At 42.4% G+C, this 25,037-nt stretch overlaps 1 protein-coding gene across 4 annotated transcripts in view; it reads right to left on the reverse strand.

The window, feature by feature from the left end:
- Positions 1 to 2,916: 2,916 nt before the first annotated feature.
- Positions 2,917 to 25,037, reverse strand: part of LOC120723848 (contactin-2-like) — a 39,042-nt gene continuing 16,921 nt past the window's right edge. For 3 of the 4 annotated variants that reach the window (XM_040015621.1, XM_040015620.1, XM_040015623.1), the window contains 5 exons: positions 8,144 to 8,461; positions 7,680 to 7,937; positions 7,491 to 7,595; positions 7,212 to 7,325; positions 2,917 to 6,889 (listed from right to left, as the gene is read on the reverse strand). In XM_040015621.1, the coding sequence (XP_039871555.1) occupies positions 6,711 to 6,889; positions 7,212 to 7,325; positions 7,491 to 7,595; positions 7,680 to 7,937; positions 8,144 to 8,461 (974 nt within the window). In that variant the 3' untranslated portion in view covers positions 2,917 to 6,710. The remainder of the gene's footprint in view (positions 6,890 to 7,211; positions 7,326 to 7,490; positions 7,596 to 7,679; positions 7,938 to 8,143; positions 8,462 to 25,037) is intronic. The other variant, XM_040015622.1, reaches the window with a different exon arrangement.

Below are 25,037 nucleotides of genomic sequence, written 5' to 3' on the forward strand. Positions count from 1 at the left end.
TTTGTCTGACAGGAAATCTCATTATTTAATAGACCTTTCAGTATCTCGACATCACCTCTGTGGACCTTCAGTGGTGTAGTCTGTGTAAAAATGCTGATCACTTTAATCACCTGATTTTATGCATGCTGACATACAAACAATCGTCTCCTGTTTGTTCCTACCACAGGTAGATATCCTCTGCTCTATGTAGACATTACTGACATTGTTCCTGACTGAGCAGACCAGATGAGATGAGACGTGCTGTTTCAGAGTGATGTTGTTAGTCTCATTATTTCCAGAAAGGAGCTGAGCCTCTGTCAGTGTGCAAAGTTCACCACAAAGAACTTCACACTATATGGCCCCACAATATAAGAAAAGACCCACCAGTAACAGCTCTCCTTACTAAATAGTGACTGAGAAAGAAGAGCATTTTTTATTACTTTAAATGAAAACAGCGCAAATCATGATGTATGTACAAAGGAAAGTATAGCATTAAAACAAATTTATATAAACACTTTAAAAAGACAGAAAAAAAGACCTTTTTTCAGATTGAGCAACAAAAGAAACTAAACAGAGGGAAATCCTTTTGACATAGTTACTAGCATCCTGGTAACTCATATAGTGGTTAAGAGGTGGAAAGTAACAGAGTAAAAATACTTTGTTACTGTACTTAAATTTTCATGTATCTGTACTTGACTTGAGTATTTATTTTTTCTGAGAACTTTTACTTTTACTCTCTACATATTTTAACATATATCTGTACCTTCTACTCACACAGACACACTAGTGTAGCTGTCCATAGCACTAAAACCCATGGTGTAGCTGTCTATGGTGCTGAAGTACATGGATGCATTGGTGTAGCTATCCATCGTGCCAAATCACGCAGATCTACATCAGATCTAGAACAATCTACATGGCTATCCGTGGTGAAAACACTCACTGTTGCTTTAAATAGCTAACTCTATGCACTACAAACCACCTACCTTGGGATAGCCAACCAGTCTGTAAGGGTCACCTCTAAAGCATCAAATCCACAGCAACAGTGGGTAGCTCTTGCCAACAGTATGGTGCCAAATGATTTTAATGTACAGAAAGGGTTTTTTTTTTTTTTTGTTGATGTTTTTTTTAATATATGGCTGTTTTGAAATCACAGGGGTACAGAGATGAGCGATTGGAGTGGAAAACAAAGCTCATTCTTGGGTGGAAGGCATCATGTTTAGTTTTATGAAGTTCATGAAGTTTTTCACTCTTGTCAAAGAACACACTGAACTCATAATTATAAGAAGAAATGTGGGGGTGAAATGTATGTTTTATATTTAACTAATAATAATGAACTTCACTCAATACAGACGTTATCATAAGCAACAGTAACGCATCTGTAAACCAGTAGAGGGAAACGTCACACCTTTTCATACTTATCTGTTCACTTCTTACCTTTTCTTAAACAACTGTTTATCAAAATGGCAGCAAAGGCTTAAAAAAATTAATTTGTGGAGGACATCAGAAGGACAGTTAACTGAAATGTTTTAAATACAGAACAAGAAAAAACTCAATTAAAGTTCCTACTTTAATTCTGTCAAATGTTTCATGTCATTACTGATTAAAATAATGATACTGAAAGGCCTACATCTGTAATTAGAATCATATGAGACAAATACATGAGTATATAATTGTGTAAAATTGTGAGGTTTCAACTTGTTTAAAATGGATAGTTACATATTTTCTATGGCTATGATTATATTCAAGTATTAAAAATAACCGCAAATAATATTCTTGTTAGGACTTTGAGTAAAGTAAAGTAAAATTTTATTTATATAGCACCTTTCAAGACAAAAGATCACAAAATGCTTCACACAGAAATACCAAGGCATAAAACAAAGACAGATAGAAAGTTAACCAAAAGCAATTCTAAAAAGATGAGTTTTTAGTTATTTTTTTAAAGAGACTACTGAGTCCACAGATCTTAAGCTCAGAGGGAGAGCGTTCCACAGTCTGGGGGCCACAGTGGCAAAGGGTTTCTCAGGGTGAAGTTTTCCCCTGTCTCCCTTAGTTCTCCGCCAACCATATAAACAGTGAATTACTATAGTCTAAACGTGATGAAATGAATGCATGTGTAACAATCTCCAGTTTGGTGTGAGATACAATAGGGCTTAATTTAACAACGTTTCTTAGATGATAAAAGCAAAACCGAAACAGAAATTTGACATGAACATCCAAAGTGAGAGCCAAGTTAAAAGTTTACCTCTAGGTTGCTGATAGACAATTTCACAAATGTCAAAAGGGGACCAAGAGCTTTCATTGTCTTAGGTGCAAATCTGTCAGGAGCACATTCAAGGACTTTAGTTTTTCCTTCATTAAGTTGAAGGAAGTTGTCAGCCATCCAACCTTTAAAGGATTCTAAGCACTGATTTAGAATCTACAGCTTAGAAACATCTTGGGGCTTAAAAGAAATGTATAACTGAATGTCATTTGCATAGCAGTGTTAGCAAATGTCCTTAAAGGGGTGAAAGTATGCTGAAAAGGAAGTAGATATATTAGAAACAATAAAGGTCCCAATACAGAACCACGTGGCACACCATAGGTAATGGAAGTGGAAGATGACCTGTACTTAGAAACCGCCACAGAAAAGCATCATTCATACAAATATGAGGAGAACCACTCCAAGGCAGATTCAGATACACCGACCCAATATTCAGCCTTCCAAGCAGAATGTGGTGGTCAGCCGTACCAAAGGCCAACGTGAGGTCCTTTACTCATTAAACTAATTTGCATTCTACTTTTTACACTACTATCATTGTTTCTATTAAAAGGATCACACCTTTACCAAATAATGTGTCTCAAATGTTACAAATGAATAAAATCAAAGAAATACAGAAAGCATGCACAGAGCTTTATATGGCATTACATACTGACCTAATTAGATGTAATACAGATTTGTGCAGAAGGAAACAAATAAACAGTTGGCAGTAAGTTTAGCAAAAGCACTTCTTATTTTAAACAAGAGGAAAGTCCTGTGGTTGTTCAGCATTTTCTCCTCTTTTTTTTCTTCCATGTGCAGAGTTTTTACTTTTGGCCTGTGGAAATTCCTCAGTGTAGGCTGTATAGTAGTGGCAGACTAATTCACCTGATTCCATACATTTTGTTGAAGGGAAGTTGGTATACTGTTTTTTTTTTTATCCATTTCTCCTTCCCTAGCAAGCCTAGCTCTTAAGGTTTTCTTCATTGCATTATTTTATCATTTCACTGAGTTTTGTAGAATGAGCCATTCTTTCAGAAATGTTTGTAAAGGCAGACTGCATGGCTAGGTGCTTGATTTAGTATACATGTAGCAATGCAATTGAAAACACTTGCTGGTTATCTTCTTCATCATGTTTGGATTTCATGCTTTACCTTAACTGTTTGCCTCATGAACTCTACCTTTTTTTAACTATAGGTTTTATCTTATAAATTTGAGCTTTATTTGCCTCCTTGCCATTCTAGGGTTGTTGCTTTATTTTTGTTGTGTTTTTACTGTTTTATTTATTACTTTCCAATACACTGGTGCCTCAAATCAAATGTTATTGAATGTCCCATTAAACCTTGGTGAGCTTTGTTTAAAGCTTGATAGGGGGAAATTAAATAATAATATGGTCCATCTTATTTATTTCAAATTGAAGGACTATAATGGACTAAAACACAGTTCAGACTGTTTATTGAATGCATATGGGCAAAATCTTGGAGAAGCTAATGGCTCTGCAACGGGAATTGAGAGACCTTGTGACCAGTAATGGAGATTAGACCAACTGTAAAATTGGATGCAGTTTGTTCGCACTAACCAAAACAACTACCATCTTCAACTCATGCGGCCCCCCTGGCGCCAGCTGGTTGCTCAAGGCAAAAGCTGGCAGAAATAACAAAATTCTCCATTAGATAACAAGATTGTTGTTGTGACTCTCTTTCCCCCTCCCTTAAGGCCACCCCACGTCGACCAAAGATTGTTGACTTTTGCCTAACTGGGTGAAGGGACACTTTCTCTCAGCTGAACACGGAACACACACACACACACACACACAATTTCCTTCAGGGCCAACCTTGGACCTGGAACCGGGATTAATAAAATTTTATTGCATTGAATTGAGTTCAGCCAGAATTTAAAAACTGAACTCTGAAATAAAAGTAGGATGGTCGCTTTCTATTTTGAAACATCCAATTTTATTACTGCCTGTGACCATTTTATCCTTTCTATGCAGTAAATCATAACCAGCACTTCCTGTGACCTTCTATTGTTGGTGCACTGTTTCTGTTGCTTTACCGGGGAAACAAACACACACACACCCAAGTTAAACACAAATTTTAGCTTTATCAAAAAGAAGAAGCATGAATTTTCCCTTCCTGTTTATGGGAAGTTTCCTTTCCTATTTCACAGGGTGATGATTGTAGATTGAAGTTATTGACATATCTAGTGTGGTCCTTATTAAAAATGTGCAAGTACACCACTTTAAGGAAAATAATGGGTTAAAAATGGTTGCAGGAATAAACCAATGCAAAACAAGTAAAGCAAAATAAACCGTTAAGGTATAAGTGCAGGGCAACATGAGAGGAGCACAAACAAGAGGAGTGTAGTGTGAAAAATTGAGCTTGGTGTCATAACAGGAACAGAGAAAAAAAAAAACACGAGTTTGTGAACAACCTTCTTTTTCTAAGACGTACGTAAACCCAGGTAATTGTGATAATGATGACTAATAATGAATAATAATGAGGGTTTTTTTCTTTAAATGGCCAGCCATCTCATGGTAGACTGAAGTGATATAGCTCAATCACCACTAATGTTACAACTTTCAAGATGAGCTAAACAAATTTCTGATGTATTTTGTGATAACAACCATCTTATAAAAAGTGCACAACAGCGGACCAGCAGGTTAACAATCCCCCTGTTCTGAGGCTGAAAAAGCCTGGAAGTGTCCCTCTGTTTACTAATATCAGTGGCCAAATCCAAGTAAAATCCAACTTGCAGCAATTTGAAACATGTTTAGATGAAAAAGTGACTCACACACCTGTCCTTTATGTAATTTGAACATCAGTGTTTTTAATGAGGACACTTGCCAACTAAAGGTGAATTGTTGATATCTGGATGTCTTATAAACATCCAAATGTTCAGCCTTTTTACTTTATTTGTGTTTTAAGGATTCTTCGTATTATTGTAGGGTCTTTACCAAATGATATAAAGCTCCTTGAGGCAACATGTTGTAATTTGGTGCTATATAAATAAAACTGAATTGAGTTGGATGATCTGGTCCAACTTCTACCAAGTCAAAAACAAGTCAAATTCAAATGGAAAGAGAAAAATACAATACAATACAATACAATTTTATTTATATAGCAAGTTTAAATTCAGGGGGTACACCAAAGTGCTTCACAGTAAGGAATAAACAGTAAAATGATTACACTAAACAGTAAGTCATTAAAACAAGGTAAAATAGAGAAACAAACAAAGGCATTAGTAAGTAGGGGTAGGAAGAATTCATGATGATCCAGAGAAATGAGTAACGATACAGCAGTTAGTGAGCGGTGAGAATTAGCAAGTTGGAAAAGCCAGGTTGAATAGGTAAGTTTTCAAGTGTGCTTTAAAGAATTGAATGGACTCAGAAACATGAATGGTAGCAGGAAGACTATTCCAGAGGTTTGGTGCTACAGAGGCAATGGCACAATCACCCCTAGTCACTGACCAGATGATCACAAAGAACAGCTGGGAGTATAAAGACTGAGGAGGTTGGTGAGATAGTCGGGCGCAAGGTTGTTTAGGCATTTGAAAGTAAGCAGCAGAACTTTATAATCAATACGAAATTTAATAGGCAGCCAATGTAAGTCAGAGAGCACAGGAGTAATGGAGGCAAACTTTCTAGTTCCGGTTAGAAGACGAGCTGCAGCATTCTGAACAAGCTGTAACCATTGGAGGTGAGCGAGTTGGAGTCCAGAGTAGAGAGATTTACAGTAATCTAATCTGGAGGTCACAAAGGCATGTATAAATTTTTCAAGATCTTTGTACGGTATTAGAAGTTTGACCTTGGAAATTTGGCGCAATTGGAAGAAGCCAGATTTAACCACAAAGAAAACCTGTTTATCCAGTTTAAATGAACTATCCAGGAAAACACCTAGATTACTTACAGTATCGTTAAGAAGCAAGCAAAGGGACCAAATCGGGCAGCTAGCTGATCTTGTGGAGTGTGACTATCAAACACCATAATCTCAGTTTTCTTCTCATTTAAAATGAGAGAATTGGCTGACAGCCACTGGGAACTCTCTCAAGCTGTCAGACAAACGATTCAATGAAGCTGGCAGGTCATCAGACAATTGGAAATGGATTTGAATGTTGTCAGCATAACAGTGGTAGGAGATCTGATACTCCAAACAGTAGAGGGCCCAGCCTGCCGAGCACACCAGCGCCATCTTGGATTAACGATTAGATCCTCCCCTCAATAACCTAAATAACAATGTTCTATGAGAGCTTCCACAGAATATATGCAGAAAACACTCACAGTATTTGTGCAACATACTAAATCAAGAGATTGGAAGTGCAATGAAAGTAATTATCAGTAAGTATTTATATCAGTAAGTATTACCTTTGATAGTATATATTATATTTTTCTGATGGGAAATCACATTTAACGAAAAATAGTTAGACATCTTGACAGCAGCTCCTCACTGATCAGCTTTCAGCTGTGCAGTCTGTATATAAGCACTGACCACTTAAATTACATGGCTTTATGGACGTTGCCATACAAACAAGCATTTCCTGTTGGTTCCGTCTGCCGAGGACGCTTTGAATACTTGACTTTGCCAAACTCTAGTTCAGCTCTTCTCTCCAGTTGTTTCGCCTGCCATTTCACAACCCTGATATCAGCAAAGATTTCTTCCTGGTCATCTTCTTCCTCTGAGGAATAGCAAGTAGAGCGGTGGGCCGGCAGAAAAAGTTGGTTAGTTTTATCACAAAGACTGGAAATAATGTAAAATGATTCACACAAAATATGACTTTTGAAATGGGTTCATTAGCAAGCTTTAGACTTTATGGTAGGGCAGATCTGTCTTCTGTGATAAAGGTAGCTGGTTAAACACTATCCATGTATTTAACTGACATATCTTGCTAAGTCATCAAAAAAGTTTCATTTAAAAATTTCCAATAATTATTTATTTTTATAAAAAGAGTAAAAAGCAATCTGAGCATTGTGAGTGAGGAAAAAGATGAAGTTTTGTACCTTTTTGTTTTTTATGTTTGCTGTTTTTCTTTTTCCGCTGAGCACAGATGACTGCTATACCCACAAGTAAGAAAATGATGAGCGTCGTGAGAACACCAATTAGTGGCAAATTTCCTGTTTCATAAATTTTTAAAAAAGAGCTGTTATTTGAGTCAGAAAACATGATTTTATGAAAAAATTAAATGGGGATAAATAAGAAAATGACACCAGTGGATGTAGTTAGTTTTCAATTTCTAATACACCATATGTCATCACTTATGGCAGCTCCGTTCTCCTTACCCTTAAAAATCTGTGCTGGTTCAACACACAGGGTGTTACTGGTTTTATGCACCCACACCGATATCATTGTCCCATTGACTGTGGTGCAGTTAATAAAAATGAACCCTATGAGCAAAAGAGATAATTCATGACCATTATAAAAAGTGACATTAATTGTCAAAGTTGTGATTATCGCCTACTATCACTCACCACAGGTAGATATCCTTTCTTCTTTGGAGACATTACTGACGTTGTTCCTGACTGAGCAGACCAGAGTTCCTGAGACATGCTGTTTCAGAGTCATGATGTTAGTCTCATTATCTCCAGAAAGGAGCTCAGCATCTGTCAGTGTGCGTCCATTTAGAGTCCAGCTATACTGAAGACTGTCCCCTCCCTCAGAGGAGCAGGACGCCCTCCTCTCTCCCTGGGACAGACACTCAGAGACCAGCAGGACAGAGGACACAGGAGCTGAGAAAAACACACAGATGATCTTTATTTAAAAAAAAAAAAAAAATCAGGATCTTTGTCATTTGTTGTAGTCTCTAATGAAAACCAAGTATAAAGCATGAAACACAAATATCTAAAATGTGAGATTTGTGAGATATTTAGATGACCAAAACAAGGTTAAATTCAGATCTTTTAATGGCTTAATTTCCCAACAGGGAAGCATTTACCTTGAATAAACAACTGTAAAGTCCACTCGCCTGATGATCTTCCATCTGAATCAAAGGTTTGAAGGGTATAATTACCACTGTCTGACCTACTCAGGTTCTTGATCCTAAATGTTCCATTACTGGGGAAAAGATATCTATGTTCTATGGTATTAGAAATAATCTTATTCTTTCTCACATCTAGTATTTTTAATGAATTATTTAACACTTTGTATCTAGATATTTCTGAGGTGTTGTCCATCAGCTGGATGTCCACGGTTCCTCCCAAAGCTCCGTAACACTGAGCTCCATCCTGTCTGCCATCACAGTAAGTTTCCACACCTGGAACTTTTGAAACATTAATAAAGAAAAACATTTGTAATTCGTTAGTTTCTGTAAAATAGTTTTACGTGTTACAAATATTTCTGAACTACCACATTGAAACGTAATACCAAACTGCATATTGAATAATCCTGCCATAAATATATGATCTCAGACTACTTTGCAGAAGTAGTTTTCCAAGGTGCAAGTAATCACCACAGTAATGTTTCCAAGAGTGCACTCATGTTAATAACCAAGATAAACAGTTAAACAGTTCCTCCACAGTTTTGGCCAAAGCGAACACCATAAAATTTGTTGGGCAATTAAAACTAAAATATGGATACCATGTCTATAGAAGAACTTTTCAGACTCTTTTCACCTACAGATAGTTATAGAGAGTTCAGTAGGTCAGTTGAAATGCTAACATTTTCATGAAAAAATACAAATAGATACAAAAATGGCACAATAACATAAAGTGCTTATATGAACAAAGTAACATTTAACAGAAACAACAAAAAGAAGAAAGAAGCAGAAACAAAGAACAGTCTTAAATTTTTAAAATCTCATTATTATGTTTATCTTACCACTGCTACTATCCATCCATCCATTTCCTTCCACCTATGCAATTATTGCTCAAATTTACACTGCAGGTAAAGTAGTGTCACCAATTAACCTAATGCCTGTTCATCCATTTTCTTCAATTTATCCAATTCAGGGCCACTGCTACTAAAATTAGAGGCATGTCCATAAAGAAACTAAAGCTCTGCTCAAAGGGTTACAAACTGTAGATTTTGCCAAAAAGAATATAACCTGATTTTTTAAAACAAATAAAAGCACAAATCTCTTTTTTCAAGTATTAGTAGAGCTGCTTTAACATCCCTTATTTTAAAAAATGGTATTGGTTCAAAACACATTGCTTATATGTAACATATTATTAATAATTATTTATATTTAAAAAAAACCTTGATCAGCTCACCATGAGGCACTCCCAGTAGAATCACCATCAAGCCAAGCACAGCTTCCATGTCTCCTCACTGTTCAATGTGTGTTGACATAGTTGGAAGTTGTCAGAGTGCTTTATTAAATGGCATGCACATATCTCCAATACTTATTGGTCATGAATGGCTCCTTGGAAATCGTGTTCTCACTGCATATGTGTAAATCTAAAAAAGGAAGTGAAAGCAACATATACCTTATTTGGCATAAATAAAAGGAAGCTCATAGAGCTTCCACAGGCTTTTTCAGTCATTATTTACATTGTCACTGGACTATTTTTAGATCTGCAACCAACTAGCACTATCCCATCACATAGTGTCTATTACATTCAGCCACTGGCTTAATCCAATTCAACAAAAGTCTCATTTAAAGTTCATATTTTAGTGACTTACATGTAGTTTATGTTCCTCATGCAGGAAAATGCATTTACATCCACAGTGGAAGCAGAAACACCTTAAACCATTTTTAAAAATTAACATCACCATTTTAAGGATTGTAGTTTATAGGGTGATTAGTGGTTTTCATGACTGTTGTTGCCAATATTCATTCATACCAGAATTTGAATACAGCCCTGCATTCAGTGGGAGAAATGTTTCATTGCTCATTCTCAGCTGTAAACACTACAGCTACATGATGACTGAAACTAGCACCATTGCCTGCCACAAGCTCAGTTTCATGATCATTAAAATGTAAAATGTAACAACCCTGTCATAGTCCCTCAGTCCTCCCTGGCTGACTTCACCAGGTTGGCCTTCTGTCTGTCTCTTGTTGTTGTTGGCTGTGCTCAGGTGGGACTTATCCTGGATGCAACGAAGGCAAATATGTCTCAAAAGGCTTCCAAATCTGTACGACATAATCCTCAAGCGTAAACTAAGCTTTACAAATGTATTGGAGGTAGTGTGTAGGCACCTGGCAATTATCAGAGAGTTGGGGGAGAAGTCCTTCTTGTGACAGTTTACAGAGAATTGGTGTCAGAACAGAAAATAGAGATAAATGTTTTTGCAAGCAGCAGGTAAGTAGTTGTCCAGATTGGCAAGGTTTCTGTAGAAGTACAGGGAAGTAACTAGGAGAACTGAGAAGAAACTGGGTTAGAACAAACAGGCATTTGAAGGCAACAGTTAACAGAAATGACTTAATGTTCCCCATAATGCTGGAAACTATGGAGAGAAATGTGTCTTTAAAGGGTTACACATGTGTATGATATGATCCACCTGCATAAAATAAGCTTCATAAATGTGTGCTATGATTTGTGTGTAACTTTTGAGGAGTCACGTGCATGTGTTTGAATCCACACTCAAATATGAAGCAATTTGACCACAAGTGAAACTATTTTACAAATGCGTACATTAAAACCTGGATAACTACTCATTATTTTATTAAGTTCAGCTCACCTATCAAAAACCTTTCTGTGTGTACAAATAATTAACATTGCTCTTGGTTAAAAAAAACGCTAAATTTGTGTGGACAAATAGCTTGAGACGCACATCACATTGCATGCCCAGTGGGGGTTTTGAGTAACATTTAATGCTGCCAGCTTCCCACAGATCCACAAATGTAAGCTGCTTTCAAGTTGCAGTGTAAACCTGGGACAACCAGGCTTCCACTATATACCTGCTGTCTTTTTCTCTTTTTTCCAGAGTGTAGTGTCTGCAGTTGATTAATCCATGTTTTTGAAGTAAAGGGCTATGAGCTGTTGTGTTAGTTTAGAAAGAAACGTCCATTTTATTTAAAAACAAACAAACACACAAACAAACAAACAAACAAACATGTATTTGGATTATTGGATGCTTGTATTCCTTTCCCTTCCTCCCTGGAGCAGGATTTCCCCTTTTTGCACTGTGTTTAACATTATCGACTTCATTGTGAATAAACACACTGAACTTTTACTTTGAGACGTATGTTTGAGTTGAGCCTGCCTCATTGGCCATGAAATTTTGTTTAATTTTGGCTGTTTAATTATGAAAAATGTAACAATTAAATTAAATATTTTGGTGATTAAGTTACAAAGCCTGACTATATCTACATCTGTAATTGTTGAAAATAAATTAAATGAGAGAAATAAATACAAGTAAAACATGTTGGATTTTGGGTTCATCATTTAGTTTTTTTCTTTGGAGCATAGGTGACTGCACAACTAGAGAGTACACCCGTCATCACTTTTTCTTTATGCAATACCAAATCTGATAAGCATGTGTCAGTAACCAAGCTCACTGGTTATGCTCGCCCTAACTTAAAAGCATTCTTATTAAAAATATATCTTTGCCTTCTCACTGTTCAGTGTGTGTTGACACCGTCAGCAACAGCCTCCAACAGCATCCTGTTAGTGAGCAGCCTCACAGGAGGATGTGTGAAAACTCTGACCAAAAAGAGCATTGTTATATTCGGCGTATTGTTTGAAAAGGGGTAAAAGCAGTTGACACATTACTTCCTCTTTAAACTTACAAGAATTGGAGATTTCTGAGACACCCATTTGGACTGACATGAAGAGAGGGAAATGATCTTCATGGTTGAGAAAACAAGAGCTGGCATTTTTAAAAAAAGATCACACTACAATCACATCTGCATGTCTTTAAGTGTGCAGTTACATTTCTTTAGCATATTGGCAGGAAGTCAGATGCGACTCCTGTTACTGTTGTCTAGGGCACCAGTTTAGCTCACAGGGTGAGGAGGTAACTATAAAAAACCCCTCACCCTTTGCTGAGTGTCCTCTGCACACTCCCTGCTTGCCTTTCTACTCTCCAATAAAGGCAAAAACACCTGATTTTGTTTGTTTGTTTTGTTGTTGTTTTATTTAAGGCTTATGTGTTACGTCAGTTATGAGACTTTTCACTTTGAATGAGTGTGACTGCAGAACCTCAATGAACCAACAGGGGGAAACATTACACCTACTACTGTTACAGGAATTTTACTCCAATCTAAAAAATATGCTCAACATACAATTAAGCGCCAATTTGTGATTGTAAAAGTAGCTCATGAAAGCTTTGAGAAAAGGAAAATAGAATTACACACTAGTAAGGGAACAACCTTTAAATATATAGATTTTATTTTTTTACGTTAAAAATGACAACTCTTATTTATATCAGTGAACAGTGGGCTATTATTGTTCACTGTTGTAAATTACACCTAAACTCAAAAGGCTAATGTTTTAGTCGATTTTACACAAGTCTGTGGTTTTTTTTTTTTTAATGAAATAAAAGCCCCTGACATCTCAAGCATGACCTAACTTCATACTGCTGACCCTTTTCATTTAGCTTTTGCAGCAATAGATGTATGTCAATAAACATTCTAGTGCTTTTTAATGGATCCTGTGTCCCTGAATCACATGTTCACAGCCATATCACCAGGCTTCAGCGCTGATGTACTTAAATTCTTGATTTTGTATCAACTGAATAACCCAAGATTGTTGGGAATCATGAACTGAATTGCAGAGCAACAAAGAGCGTCCCCGTGTAACAATATTTATCCTTGCGTGGTAATGTATGTACACATTCTGAGAACACAAAAGGGTCAACTCATCTGGTAGCAAAGATTTCCTGCATCACAGAGCAGAGATGGAACTTAACACCTCTGAGGTGAGTGCTCTAAAAATGGAGACAAAAACTGTATATGTGGCCCTAAGTGGCCTCTCCTAACTTCCTTTTAGTTAGAGTTAAGTTGGGCAGCTGCTTTTGGCAATGAAGCGTCTAAATTTTATATTGTGGCATGCAGAGGAATCTTTACAAAGAAGCTCACAGAGAGAGAGCAAGCTTGTTATTCAACCCCAAGCTGGTAGGGGGAGCTCTTTATTACAACACTTGCTGATGCTACACTGTGCTTCGAGGGTCATTAACAGCATAACAGAACTCACTTATGGTTGCATTCATTCTATAAAACAATAACTGTAAGTGACTTTGAACCGCAGTACAAACACAACATTCAAGATAACAGTTAAAAGTAGTGTAACCATAAACAATAAAACAAGAACATCTAAATAGCAGCACATGTCCCAAGGCATGATGGGAGAGAACCAGCTGTTCCCCCAACACGCCACACAGCCCCCACCTGAGTGGTTAGCTGTCCCCAGCAACCGGCATGTCCATAGCAAAGTCTCTGAGGTGTTGGGGAAGGCGACGGCTTCGTTGAGGATGTTCCGTGGGTCCCCCAGCTGCCTCCGAGGCCAGGTTGGGGGCCTGCAGTTGAAGCTGGGACCCTGACGCCTCCCTGGATGGACTCAAGGGCTGATAGGGTGCCAGGTGATCACGATGGAGTACGACCACCCTGTTCCGTTTGACCAGCCGCACCCTGTAGACCATGTCGGACAGCCTCTCAAGAACAGTGCAGGGTCCAACCCACTGGCTCATCAGTTTGGGAGAAAGCCCTTTTTTCCTCTCCGGGCTGTAGACCCACACATGCTGACCGGGAGAAAGTCCTTCCCCCTTGCAGCGGGTATCATAAGCTCGCTTCTGCCGGGAGCCCGCATCTTGGAGAGCCTGCCTGGTCAACTGATGCACCTCTCGGAGCCGGGCGAGGAGGTTGTGGAGGTAGTCCAACCCGGGGTCCCCGCACACTTCCTGCTTGGGAGGTGATCCAAACACCAAGTCCACTGGGGTACGAAGCTCATGACCGAACATCAAGGCCGCTGGAGTGCACTTAGTAGATTCCTGGACTGCAGAACGGTAGGCCATTAGGACCAGGGGAAGGTGTTGATCCCAGTCACGCTGCTGGCGGGAGGTCAGGATAGCAAGCTGGGTGGCCAGGGTGCGGTTGAAGCGTTCCACCAACCCATCGCTTTGGGGGTGAAGTGGCGTCGTCCGGGTCTTCCTGATACCCAGCCGCTGACAAACCTCCTTGAACACCGCAGCCTCAAAATTCCGGCCCTGGTCGCTGTGCAGTTCCTCTGGTACCCCGAACCGGCAGAACATCTCGTTGACCAGACGCTCAGCAGTGGTAACAGCACTCTGGTCAGGGACTGCATAGGCCTCAGGCCACTTAGTGAAGTAGTCCATGGCAACCAGGACGTAGCGGTTCCCCTGGTCAGTGGTGGGGAAGGGTCCCAGGATGTCCACACCAACCCGCTCCATGGGAGCCCCCACCTGATACTGCTGCAAGGGGGCATGAGAGCGTTGGGAAGGCCCTTTCTGAGCCGTGCAGGCATCGCACCGATGGACATGGAGCTCTACGTCCTGGCGACACCCGGGCCAGTAGAACCGAGACCGAAGTCGCCGCAGAGTCTTGGTAACTCCAAAGTGTCCTGCCCCCGCTGCACCATGGACCAGCTGGAGCACCCTGGACCGCAACTGTTGAGGTACCACGAGCTGGAAGACCTCACGGTGACCCCCGGGAGCCTGCCAGCGGCGATAGAGGAGGCCATTTCGGTTTGTGAGGTTGGCCCATTGGGAGTAGAGAGCCTTGGTCTCGAGGTCCAGTGCAGATACCTCTGGCCATGATGGTCTCTGACCGGCTCCAATCCAACACTGAACCCGGGAAAGGGCAGTGTCTTGGTTCTGGTCGTGTTGCAGCTGCTCAGTATCCCCTGCGGCGGACTGGACCTGAAGACTGCTACAATGCCCACCTGGAACAGAGTCATTCTCAGGGCCGCCCTGTGGTGACGCGATCACTGAAGTCATGCCCTCCCGGTCCTCCAAGCGTTGGCAGTACCTGCACTGTTTTTCCTCACAAGGGCGTCGGGAAAGGGCATCTGCATTGGTGTGGAGACGTCCCGCCCGGTGACGAACCTCAAAGTGGTAATCTTGCAACGTCTCCAACCACCGGGCTAGCTGTCCCTCCGGTTCTTTAAAGCTGAGCAGCCAAGTGAGGGATGCATGGTCTGTGCGCAGGAGGAACTTCTTCCCGTAGAGGTAGGGTCTGAAATGGCGGAGACCCAGGATGATGGCCAGCAGCTCTCGACGGGTGACACAATAGTTCCTCTCTGGTCTGCTGAGGGAATGGCTGTAGTAGGAGATGACCCGCTTCCCCTCAGGGCCTTCCTGCGACAGTACAGCCCCCACCCCTGTGTTGCTGGCATCAGTGTCCACAACAAAAGGGAGCTGCAGGTCTGGGTAGGCTAGCACCGGTGCCTCAACCAGTGCAGATCGGAGCCGATCAAATGCCACGGCACTGTCCTCACTCCAATGGAACTCCCGGCCCTTCTGTGTGAGCCAGTGCAGGGGGCTTGCAATGGTAGCAAAGTCCTTGACGAAACGTCGGTAGTATGATGCCAGGCCAAGGAAGCTCCGCAACTCAGCAGTGTTGCCCGGAATGGGCCAGTCTTTCACAGCGGCCACCTTCGCAGGGTCAGTGGAAACCCCTGCTCCGCTCACAACGTGACCCAAGAAGGTCGTCTCCTTTCGGAAGAGGTGGCACTTTTTGGGGTGGAGGCGAAGGCCAGCCTGGCGGATAGCATGGAAAACAGCAGTCAGGTTAGCCAAGGCTTTCTCGAAGTCTGTCGCGTGGACGAGGAGGTCATCCAGGTAGACCACACAGCGGTCGCGGGGGATGTCAGCCAGAACCCTCTCCATTAGGCGCTCGAATGTGGCTGGGGCATTGCAGAGGCCGAAGGGCATCACCTTAAACTGCCACAGTCCCTGGCCAATGGAGAAAGCAGTCTTTGGGCGGGCCTCTGGCGTCAGCTCCACCTGCCAGTAGCCACTGCGCAAATCGAGGGAACTGAACCAGCAGGACCCAGCAATGTCGTCGAGGGCATCGTCAATCCGGGGCAATGGGTAGGAGTCCTTGCGTGTGATGCTGTTGAGTAGACGATAGTTGACACAAAACCGCCAGGTACCATCCTTTTTCCGAACCAGTACAGCCGGGGCTGCCCAGGGGCTGTTTGAGGGTTCGATGATGCCCGCCTCTGCCATTTCCCTGATCTTCTGCTCTGCTGCGGCACGCTTGGCAAGGGGAAGGCGACGAGGGCGGAGGCGGATGGGCCGTGCATCCCCAGTGTCAATGTCATGTTGTACCAGGCTGGTTTGCATGCAGTCCTCAACCTTGGCTGCAAAGATGTCGGCAAACAAGTCAAGTATCTCTCGCAGCTGCTGTCGCTGATCAGCCTGGAGACCCTCACAGCTCCTCTGGTATAGGTCCTCGACAGCTTGCTTGGTCTCTGCAGACAGTTGCAGTACTGCTGGTGAAGGGGAGGCCCCTTCCCCCGCCAGCGGCAACAGGTCCTCAGGCTTCCTGACGCTGGCTGAAAAAGTGGAGGCAGGCAGCGGGACTTCCTCTGTGGTGTGGAGCTCCACAGCCTCCGTGCCCAGGTAAAGGATTGCTCGGGACACGTCCACTGTGGCCTCCCATTTGGCTAGCAGGTCCAGGCCAATGATGCATTGGTCCTGGATGCTGGCTAGCCAGAACTGGTGGTCCACGGTGCAGTTAGCAACAGTCACCGGGAGGGATCTTTCCCCCTTAACTTTGGCATGCTCCCCCGTGACTGTGGTGATGTGGAGCTGAGTAGGCTGCCAACCCTGCGGTATTGGGCCATCAGTACCAGGGAGGACTCCAGCCTGTACCAAGGAAAGCGTGGATCCAGTGTCTATCAGGGCTCTACAGGTGGTGCCGGCAAGGTCACAGTCCAGATACAGTCCCCGTGTCTGGCCGAGCCGGCCAACCCGCAAGTCTGATTCGGAGGACAGAGTGGTGGCAGGGGGCAGTTCCTCCGTTGTGCCACCCCGCCTTAGTTTAAAGGCAGCTGGGGTGCCAGGCTTTGTGGGCTTGGTGCTGGACAGTAGCGTGCGATGTGGCCTGGTTCTCCGCACCGATGGCAGGTACCCCTGGATTGGCCTCCTGCTTGCCTATTCCCTCGCCAAGATCGCCAGGGTGGTGTGTTGGTGGTTTGGCAGGCCTCCTCCTCCTGGTCACTCCTTTCGTAGTCCGTTTGGCGCACTTGGTGACTTATGCCAGGGCTGTGTGCACCTGGGCTGAGCACATGCTCCACTCTTTCGGCCTCAGTTAGAGCTGCCGCCAGGGTTTCTGGTGCATGCAGATAGATGTGCTCTTGTAGTCGTTTTGGCTGGAGACCCCGGACAAAAGCCTGGAGGGCAAGCTCTTCTTGTGCTGCAGCATCAAAGCAGGGTACCCTCTACGTGCATAAAGACGTAGGTCGGCAGCATAGGCACCCAGACTCTCCTCTTGTCTCCGTGGGCGGCTAGCAAGTTTATCTCGGGCATCATCTGCATGTGTACGGAGGCCAAACCTGCTCTGCATTGCTCTGGCAACAGCAGGCCAACTTAAATGCTCTTCTGGCTGAAGATCTGTGAGGATCTGCAGGGCCCTGCCTTCCAAGGCGAGGGCGACTTGGACAGCTGTTTCCTCTGTTGACCATCCGTTTAGCTGAGCAGCCAGCTGTACCTGGATAAGGTAGGTCTCTGGAGGTGCCTCCCCATTATAGCGTGGCAGCTTCATGCTCCCCCGAACAGGAGCCACTGATGGCAGCGGCGGCTGCACTTGGTCCTGGAGACAGTTGGCGTTGTCCCCCTCGGCTACCATCAGTGAGGGTGTGCTGCTCCCAGGCATCACCATGAGTGGAGGCTGGCTGGTTGCTCGTGGTCTTGGAGCCTGCAGCATGCCTTGGCGGCTCCGACAGCTCCCCAGTGGGCGGGGGTGTGAGGCTCCATCTGGTAAGCCCCACAGATCTTCCCCTGGCTGGCTTGCTGCTGCCCGGGGCTCTCCCCGCTTCTTCGATCGTGCTCCATTCACCGCTTCCAGGCGAGTGATAAGCTCCTCAATCTTCCTCAGCTCCTCTTCCTCTTTCAGAATAGTGGCCATGCTCTTGGAATCCCACTTCTGACACCAATGTGGCATGCAGAGGAATCTTTACAAAGAAGCTCACAGAGAGAGAGCAAGCTTGTTATTCAACCCCAAGCTGGTAGGGGGAGCTCTTTATTACAACACTTGCTGATGCTACACTGTGCTTCGAGGGTCATTAACAGCATAACAGAACTCACTTATGGTTGCATTCATTCTATAAAACAATAACTGTAAGTGACTTTGAACCGCAGTACAAACACAACATTCAAGATAACAGTTAAAAGTAGTGTAACCATAAACAATAAAACAAGAACATCTAAATAGCAGCACATGTCCCAAGGCATGATGGGAGAGAACTAGCTGTTCCCCCAACACGCCACAATATTAAAGATTTTTAAAAATTGTGATATTAACGAAATAATATTTCATCAATGATATTTGTAATTTTTTGTTTGCTTGTTTTTTTCAGCCCACTCTGGGTCGGGGATGAGTTCCTGTCCCAAGTGGAGGAGTTCAAGTATCTCGGGGTCTTGTTCGCGAGTGATGGGAGAAGGGAGCCGGAGATCGACAGACGGATTGGGGCTGCAGCTGCAGTAATGCGGACGTTGCACCGGTCCGTCGTGGTGAAGAGGGAGCTGAGTGTAAAATTCAAAGCTCTCAATTTACCGGTCGATCTACGTCCCTACCCTCATCTATGGCCACGAGCTGTGGGTAGTGACCGAAAGAACGAGATTGCGGATACAAGCGGCAGAAATGAGCTTCCTCTGAAGGGTGGCTGGCCTCTCCCTTAGAGATAGGGTGAGAAGTTCGGCCATCCGGGAGGGGCTCAGAGTAGAGCTGCTGCTGCTCCACATCGAAAGGAGCCAGCTGAGGTGGTTCGGGCATCTGACAAGGATGCCTCCTGGGCGCCTCCTAGGTGAGGTGTTCCGGGCATGTCTCACCGGAAGGAGGCCACGGGGCAGACCCAGGACACGCTGGAGAGATTATATCTCTCGGCTGTCCTGGGAACGCCTTGGTGTTCCCCCGGATAAGCTGGAGGAGGTGGCTGGGGAGAGGGAGGTCTGGGCCTCTCTGCTTAAGCTGCTGCCCCTGCGACCTGGCCTCGGATAAAGCGGATGAAGATGGATGGATGGATGGATGGATGTTTTTTTCAGGCTTTTTTGTTTTTAATCTGTTTTCCTTTGTTTCCTTCATTTAATTTATTGTAAGAATAGATAAACAATTGTAATTTTAATTTCACATCTACTGTCTGCTTTGCTAGAAATATAAAGGCCTGGGGTTTATAGGTTTCAAGCAAATATTCAAGACTATATCCTGCTTAGTTTATTGATATACACCCAGTATTTACAAGACTGTGGTTACTTTTTATTTGTTTACTTAAGTAATGACCCAACAAGGCAACTAAATTAAAGTGTCGAATGTTTGGTAATTATAAAGATGTATACATTAATAATGATGATTAAACATGTAAGTGAAACAAACAAACAAACAAACAAACAAAGTTATTAACATCATCCTTCATCATTACTCTTTCAACTCAAAATTATCAAGTAAACTACAATTCAAAAAACATGTTTAATATAATAGAAGCTTGATTTCTACCCTGAACAAGCACACATTTGTTCCTAAAACATACTATACTCTAGTTCAATAGTTCAAGAACAAAGAAAGAAATTATTATTGTTTAGCAAACATAAAAATTTGTCCCCCCAAAAATAACAACATCTTTAAGAAGCATAATTGAGCTTCATAAATTTATCCTGACTTGAACATTTCCTTAATATTTGTACCGTGACTGACTGTCAATAAACTGGCCACTGTGAACACAGTGTTGGGGAGTAACGGAATACATGTACCACCGTTACGTATTTAAAATACAAAATATGAGTAACTGTATTCCGTTACAGGTACCGTTTAAAAAGGTGGTATTTAGAATACAGTTACTTTGTTGAAATAAATGGATTACATGGCGGTACTTTCCTGTTTCATATTGTGGCGGGTCAGGACTGTTTCGGTTTTGTTTGACAGCTACGTTCTGTTGTTCCAGGAGGCAGCGTTGCGGTTGCCATGGTTACAGGGTGACGCTCTCGATCTGCGTGTTTCCTGGGTGAGAGAGCGCCTTTTCGTGTTGTTGTTGTTGTGCTAAGCTAATAAGCAGAATGCAGAATGTAGCATCATGGGCAGTGTAGTCCATGCTGCAGGGAGAATGGACTGCCATACTCGTTATGTGTCTGTGAGCGCGAGGTGGGAGAAAAAGGAGAGTCAAAAAGTACGAGTTGTCATCGAGCAAAAACGGGAGCTGGGAGCATGTAAATATAATAATAACCACTGCAGCCAAGAAGAGTGCCTGACGAGCCCAGTTGTAAGTACACTATTAAAACTCGACTGTACGCTTTGTTCGTGTTTTCCTCCGAAACAATAAGTTCCGTTGGAGCAGCCTTTCAACGCCTCTCTCTGTCTCTCACAAGCAGAGTTGACCCAGACAACAAAGTAAAGCTATTTTTCGGCTACGAGCCCGACACAGAACCCATATTAGTCAGAGGTCCCTTTACTACGGTTCGTAGCCACGGACCTTCAGTAACAGTAATAAATCACAGCAATAGTACATTCACGTAGTTGTAAACAGCATGATAATATATTAAGTAATCCAAAGTATTCAGAATACGTTACTCTCATTGAGTAACGTAACGGAATACGTTACAGAATACATTTTGGGGCATGTATTCTGTATTCTGTAATGGAATACATTTCAAAAGTAACCTTCCCAACACTGACTGTGAACATAGTTAAACATCCAAATGTGTAAGCGTTAAATAGGCTCCTACCCTATTGTAAGTATAAATAAGCTAAAATGCTGTCACATATTTAAATGAATGAAGAAAATGTATTTGTTATTAGAAAATAAGATAATAAAATAATTCAACACTGATGAAACCAAGCAACAAAACAACATGTGCTCTACACTCAAATTAAAATGGTTGACGTTTTGTATGAATTTAACTGCTTTAAAGGATGAGCCAAAATTTTCAAAATCAAAAACTATTCAATGACATGGTCCCTGTGCCTCACCAGCTGATCCCGTGTTAGGCAACATGTGTTATAGTTTTTTGCTCTCTCTCTCTCTCCTGCCGGGGCGGTGCTCATTACGGGCTCCCGTCTCTGGGCCACGCACCTGTTTTCAACTCCACACCTGCTGCCTATCGCCGTTAATCCTGAGCCCTACTTAAGGCTGCAGCACTGTGTGAGTGAGTGGACCCACCTGTGGAAAGTGGGGGGGGGTGTAATTTGGAGAAGTTTGGAGCGTGTTTGATCCCCTTCTTTTTGCTCACGGACGCTGGAGCCTAGGACACCCTCATTTCTCCCTGGGACAGACACTCAGAGACCAGCAGGACAGAGGACACAGGAGCTGAGAGAAACATACAGATGTCTATGGTAGTGATGGGCAGATGAAGCTTCATGAAGCACTGAAGCTTTTCATCCAATTGGTTCACTCCAGCGCAAAGCGTCTTGAAGCTTCATTTGCTCTAGTAGGACATCTACTGGACGTAAAAATATTAGTTGGCATGAATTTGAAGAGTGTGGCCTTTTGCACACAGCCTGTAAATGTCAACAACAAAAGGAGTGTGTAAAACATCTATATTGTAATGATGCAGTATACTGTGTATATTTATACTGGCAGTATGGAAAATCATTATTTGGAAATGCTTAAAATGGAAATGATCATTTACTGTGAGGTGAGGTGAGGTTGGGGTGTGGACAGTAGTTGTGCTTTTGTAACGTTGAGGTATGGACAGCTACACACTGAGGCTTTGAACCTCAGTCCTGCCCACATTTTATTCTGTAAAAACTAAATTTTCACTGCTTTTATGACCTTTTTAGTGGGGAGAACATAGCTAGGATTTAATGATTTAACAAATCTTTTAAATCCTTTGTCCTCCACAATGCTAAATCGCTGGGAGTCCTCAATCACCATGCTAACCAGGTTTTCCACTCCATTGTTGATCCTCATACGTCCACTTGCCTCACACCTTCTGCCACCGTCTGCAATGACTTTTTATATTTTTTTTGTTAATAAGATTTCCTCCCTGCAGTCTGTCATTCCACCTCCACCTTTCAATCCCTGTGTTTCTCCCTCGTGCCAATCTGCCTTTAACCAGTTTGAGCTAATCTCTTTTTCTCAGCTGCATGAAACAGTCTGCAAGGTCAAGTCTACCAACTGTTCCACTGATGCTATCCCCTCTCGTCTTCTGAAGCAGGTCCTGGACTCAGTTGGACCTGTCCTTCTGGTCCTGATCAATGCCTGTCTCAGCTCTGGTTGTTTCCCAACACTTTTTAAGCATGCTGTTGTTCAACAGCATGCTTGTGGTGAACTGTCATCTCCCAGAGCTCCTTTAACTTGTGGTGTACCTCAGGGGTCCATTCTAGGCCCCCTGCTGTTTATTCTGTATTTGCTCCCTCTGGGCGATGTGCTGCGCAAACATAATGTGTCCTTCCACACCTTTGCTGATGACATTCAGATCTACCTCCCTCTGAGGTTAGACTGTAAGGACTCTTTGCAGCCGTTATTCTCCTGTCTGTCTGACATTAAGACTTGGATGGCTCTTAACTTCCTACATCTAAATGAAAGTAAAACTGAAGTCATTGTGTTTGGGCTTCCTAAAGACCCCAACCTTTCCTTTGATTTTATGGGACCCCTAACTTCCAAATGTACTTCCTCCATTAAGAGCCTCGGTGTTACTTTTGACAGTGCTTTTAAATTTGATAAACAAATCAGCTCCGTAGTCAAGGGATCTTTTTATCGTCTACGGATTTTAGCTAAAGTCAAGTCCTACCTGTGCAGGAACGATCTAGAAAGGGTGGTCCATGCTTTTATTACATCACGGCTGGACTACTGTAACTCCCTTTATGCTGGTTTAGATCATTCCTGTCTGCATCGCCTCCAACTGGTGCAGAACGCTGCTGCTCGCATGCTGACCAGTTCCAAAAAGAGAGACCACATCACTCCGGTCCTCTGCTCTCTCCACTGGCTCCCAGTTGCTTTTAGGATTGATTTTAAAATTTTACTGCTGGTTTTTAAGGTTCTTAACGGTACTGCACCTCCTTACCTGGCAGAGCTTCTTAGCATTTACCGCCCCAGGAGATCTTTAAAGTCAGCAGACCTGATGCTTTTAGATGTTCCCAGGTACAGATTAAAGACTAGGGGAGAGAGGGCTTTTGCTGTGGCTGCACCAAGACTGTGGAACAGTTTACCTCCTCACATCAGATTCTCCACAAGCCTAGGAACTTTTAAAACTGCTCTTAAAACTCACCTCTTCTCATTGGCTTTTAGCAAGGTTTAACTTACTGTATTAACTTATTGTTTTATCAGTGAGGTGTTTTATGTACTTGTGTTTTATTGTATTTTATATTTGTATTTTATTGTACAGCACTTTGGTCAGCCTTGGTTGTTTTTAAATGTGCTTTATAAATAAACTTGACTTGACTTGACTTCATCTATTTGAGATTGTTCTCCTGAGGAAAGACAATAAAAACAAAGCACAAATATAAATATCACACATGTAACTTATTACAGTTGTATAATATTGTTATATCATTTAGTAACATTACAGCATGGTATATTATCATGGCATTTGATGGCTCACCTGGTCTTGCTCCACAATCGGTGTTCCCCTTATTCTCATGCAAAGCTCTGTAGTGCCTAAGCATGGATGAGGTGTTGTTGTTATATCCCAGCTCCCTGGCACAAAGCCAACACTTCACCTTGTACAAAAGTAAAGCCGCTTAACATAAATTGTATTGCACCATCAGTATTATGAAAATACATCTTCTGTAGAAATTTACATACCTTGTTGGGAGGAATAAAATCACAATGTTCCCACACAGGGGAGGACATCCTCCTCTTCTTAGCTGGCTCCATTCTCTCCTGACTTTCTCTCCTCACTCTCATAAACCTCCAAACTCTCTCCAAACTCTCACTAACCGCAACTCTCCATCAAACACCCACATTTTGAATGAAGTCTGAGGGGTTTATATATCGAACCACTTCCTGAACCAGTCACGTGGTACAGCCAGGCAGCGAGGCTTCGGGCGTCATCATTTTCAACTCTTCCCATAAATGAAGCAAGCCTCGATACGCGCATCGCGGAAACGCCCCCTCCATTACTCGACACAAGCTTTGAAGTCTCGATACAGAACGTCACATCACTAGTCTATGGTACTATCACAGGATCTTAGTAATAATTATCTGATCCCCTGCTAAAGTTGTGAGTTTGATCATTTCTTTGTAAGCGAGCAGTCTCTAATTTTTATGGTTTTTATGAAGAGAGATAACCAAACATCCAGAAAGAACACATTACAAAAATGCTATAAATTGATTTGCATGTCATTGAGTAAAATAAGTATTTGATCTCCAAGCAAAGCATGACGTACTTGGTGGGGAAACCCTTGTCAGCGACCGCAGTGGTAAAACTTTTCCTGCAGTTGGGGTTTGCGCACATCTCACAAGGGGTTTTGGCCAACTCATCCTTGCAGAAACACTTTTTCTTTTGGGTTTCTTGCTGCCACTTGGAAACTCAAAGCTTCTGGTCACTACACAGATATTTTAGTACTGAGGTCTGAAGACTAGGAAACTCCATGACCACCATTCTTTTTTTTTTTTTACCCACTACTTTGCTGCCTTGGTATGTTTTGGGTCATTGTCATATTGAAAGACCTGTCTCATCCAATATTGATGGTGCATGGCCATCTATTGGCCCCTAATATGATAAAGTTGTCCTGTACCCTTAGCAGTAAAACACCTCCAAAAAATACTGTTTCCATCTCTGTGCTTTTCTGTGGAGATATCATTCAATGAGAATTTATTTTCCTCCATTCACAG

The sequence above is a fragment of the Simochromis diagramma genome, unplaced genomic scaffold, assembly GCF_900408965.1.
Source record: "Simochromis diagramma unplaced genomic scaffold, fSimDia1.1 OVJJ01000685.1, whole genome shotgun sequence".
Taxonomy (NCBI): domain Eukaryota; kingdom Metazoa; phylum Chordata; class Actinopteri; order Cichliformes; family Cichlidae; genus Simochromis; species Simochromis diagramma.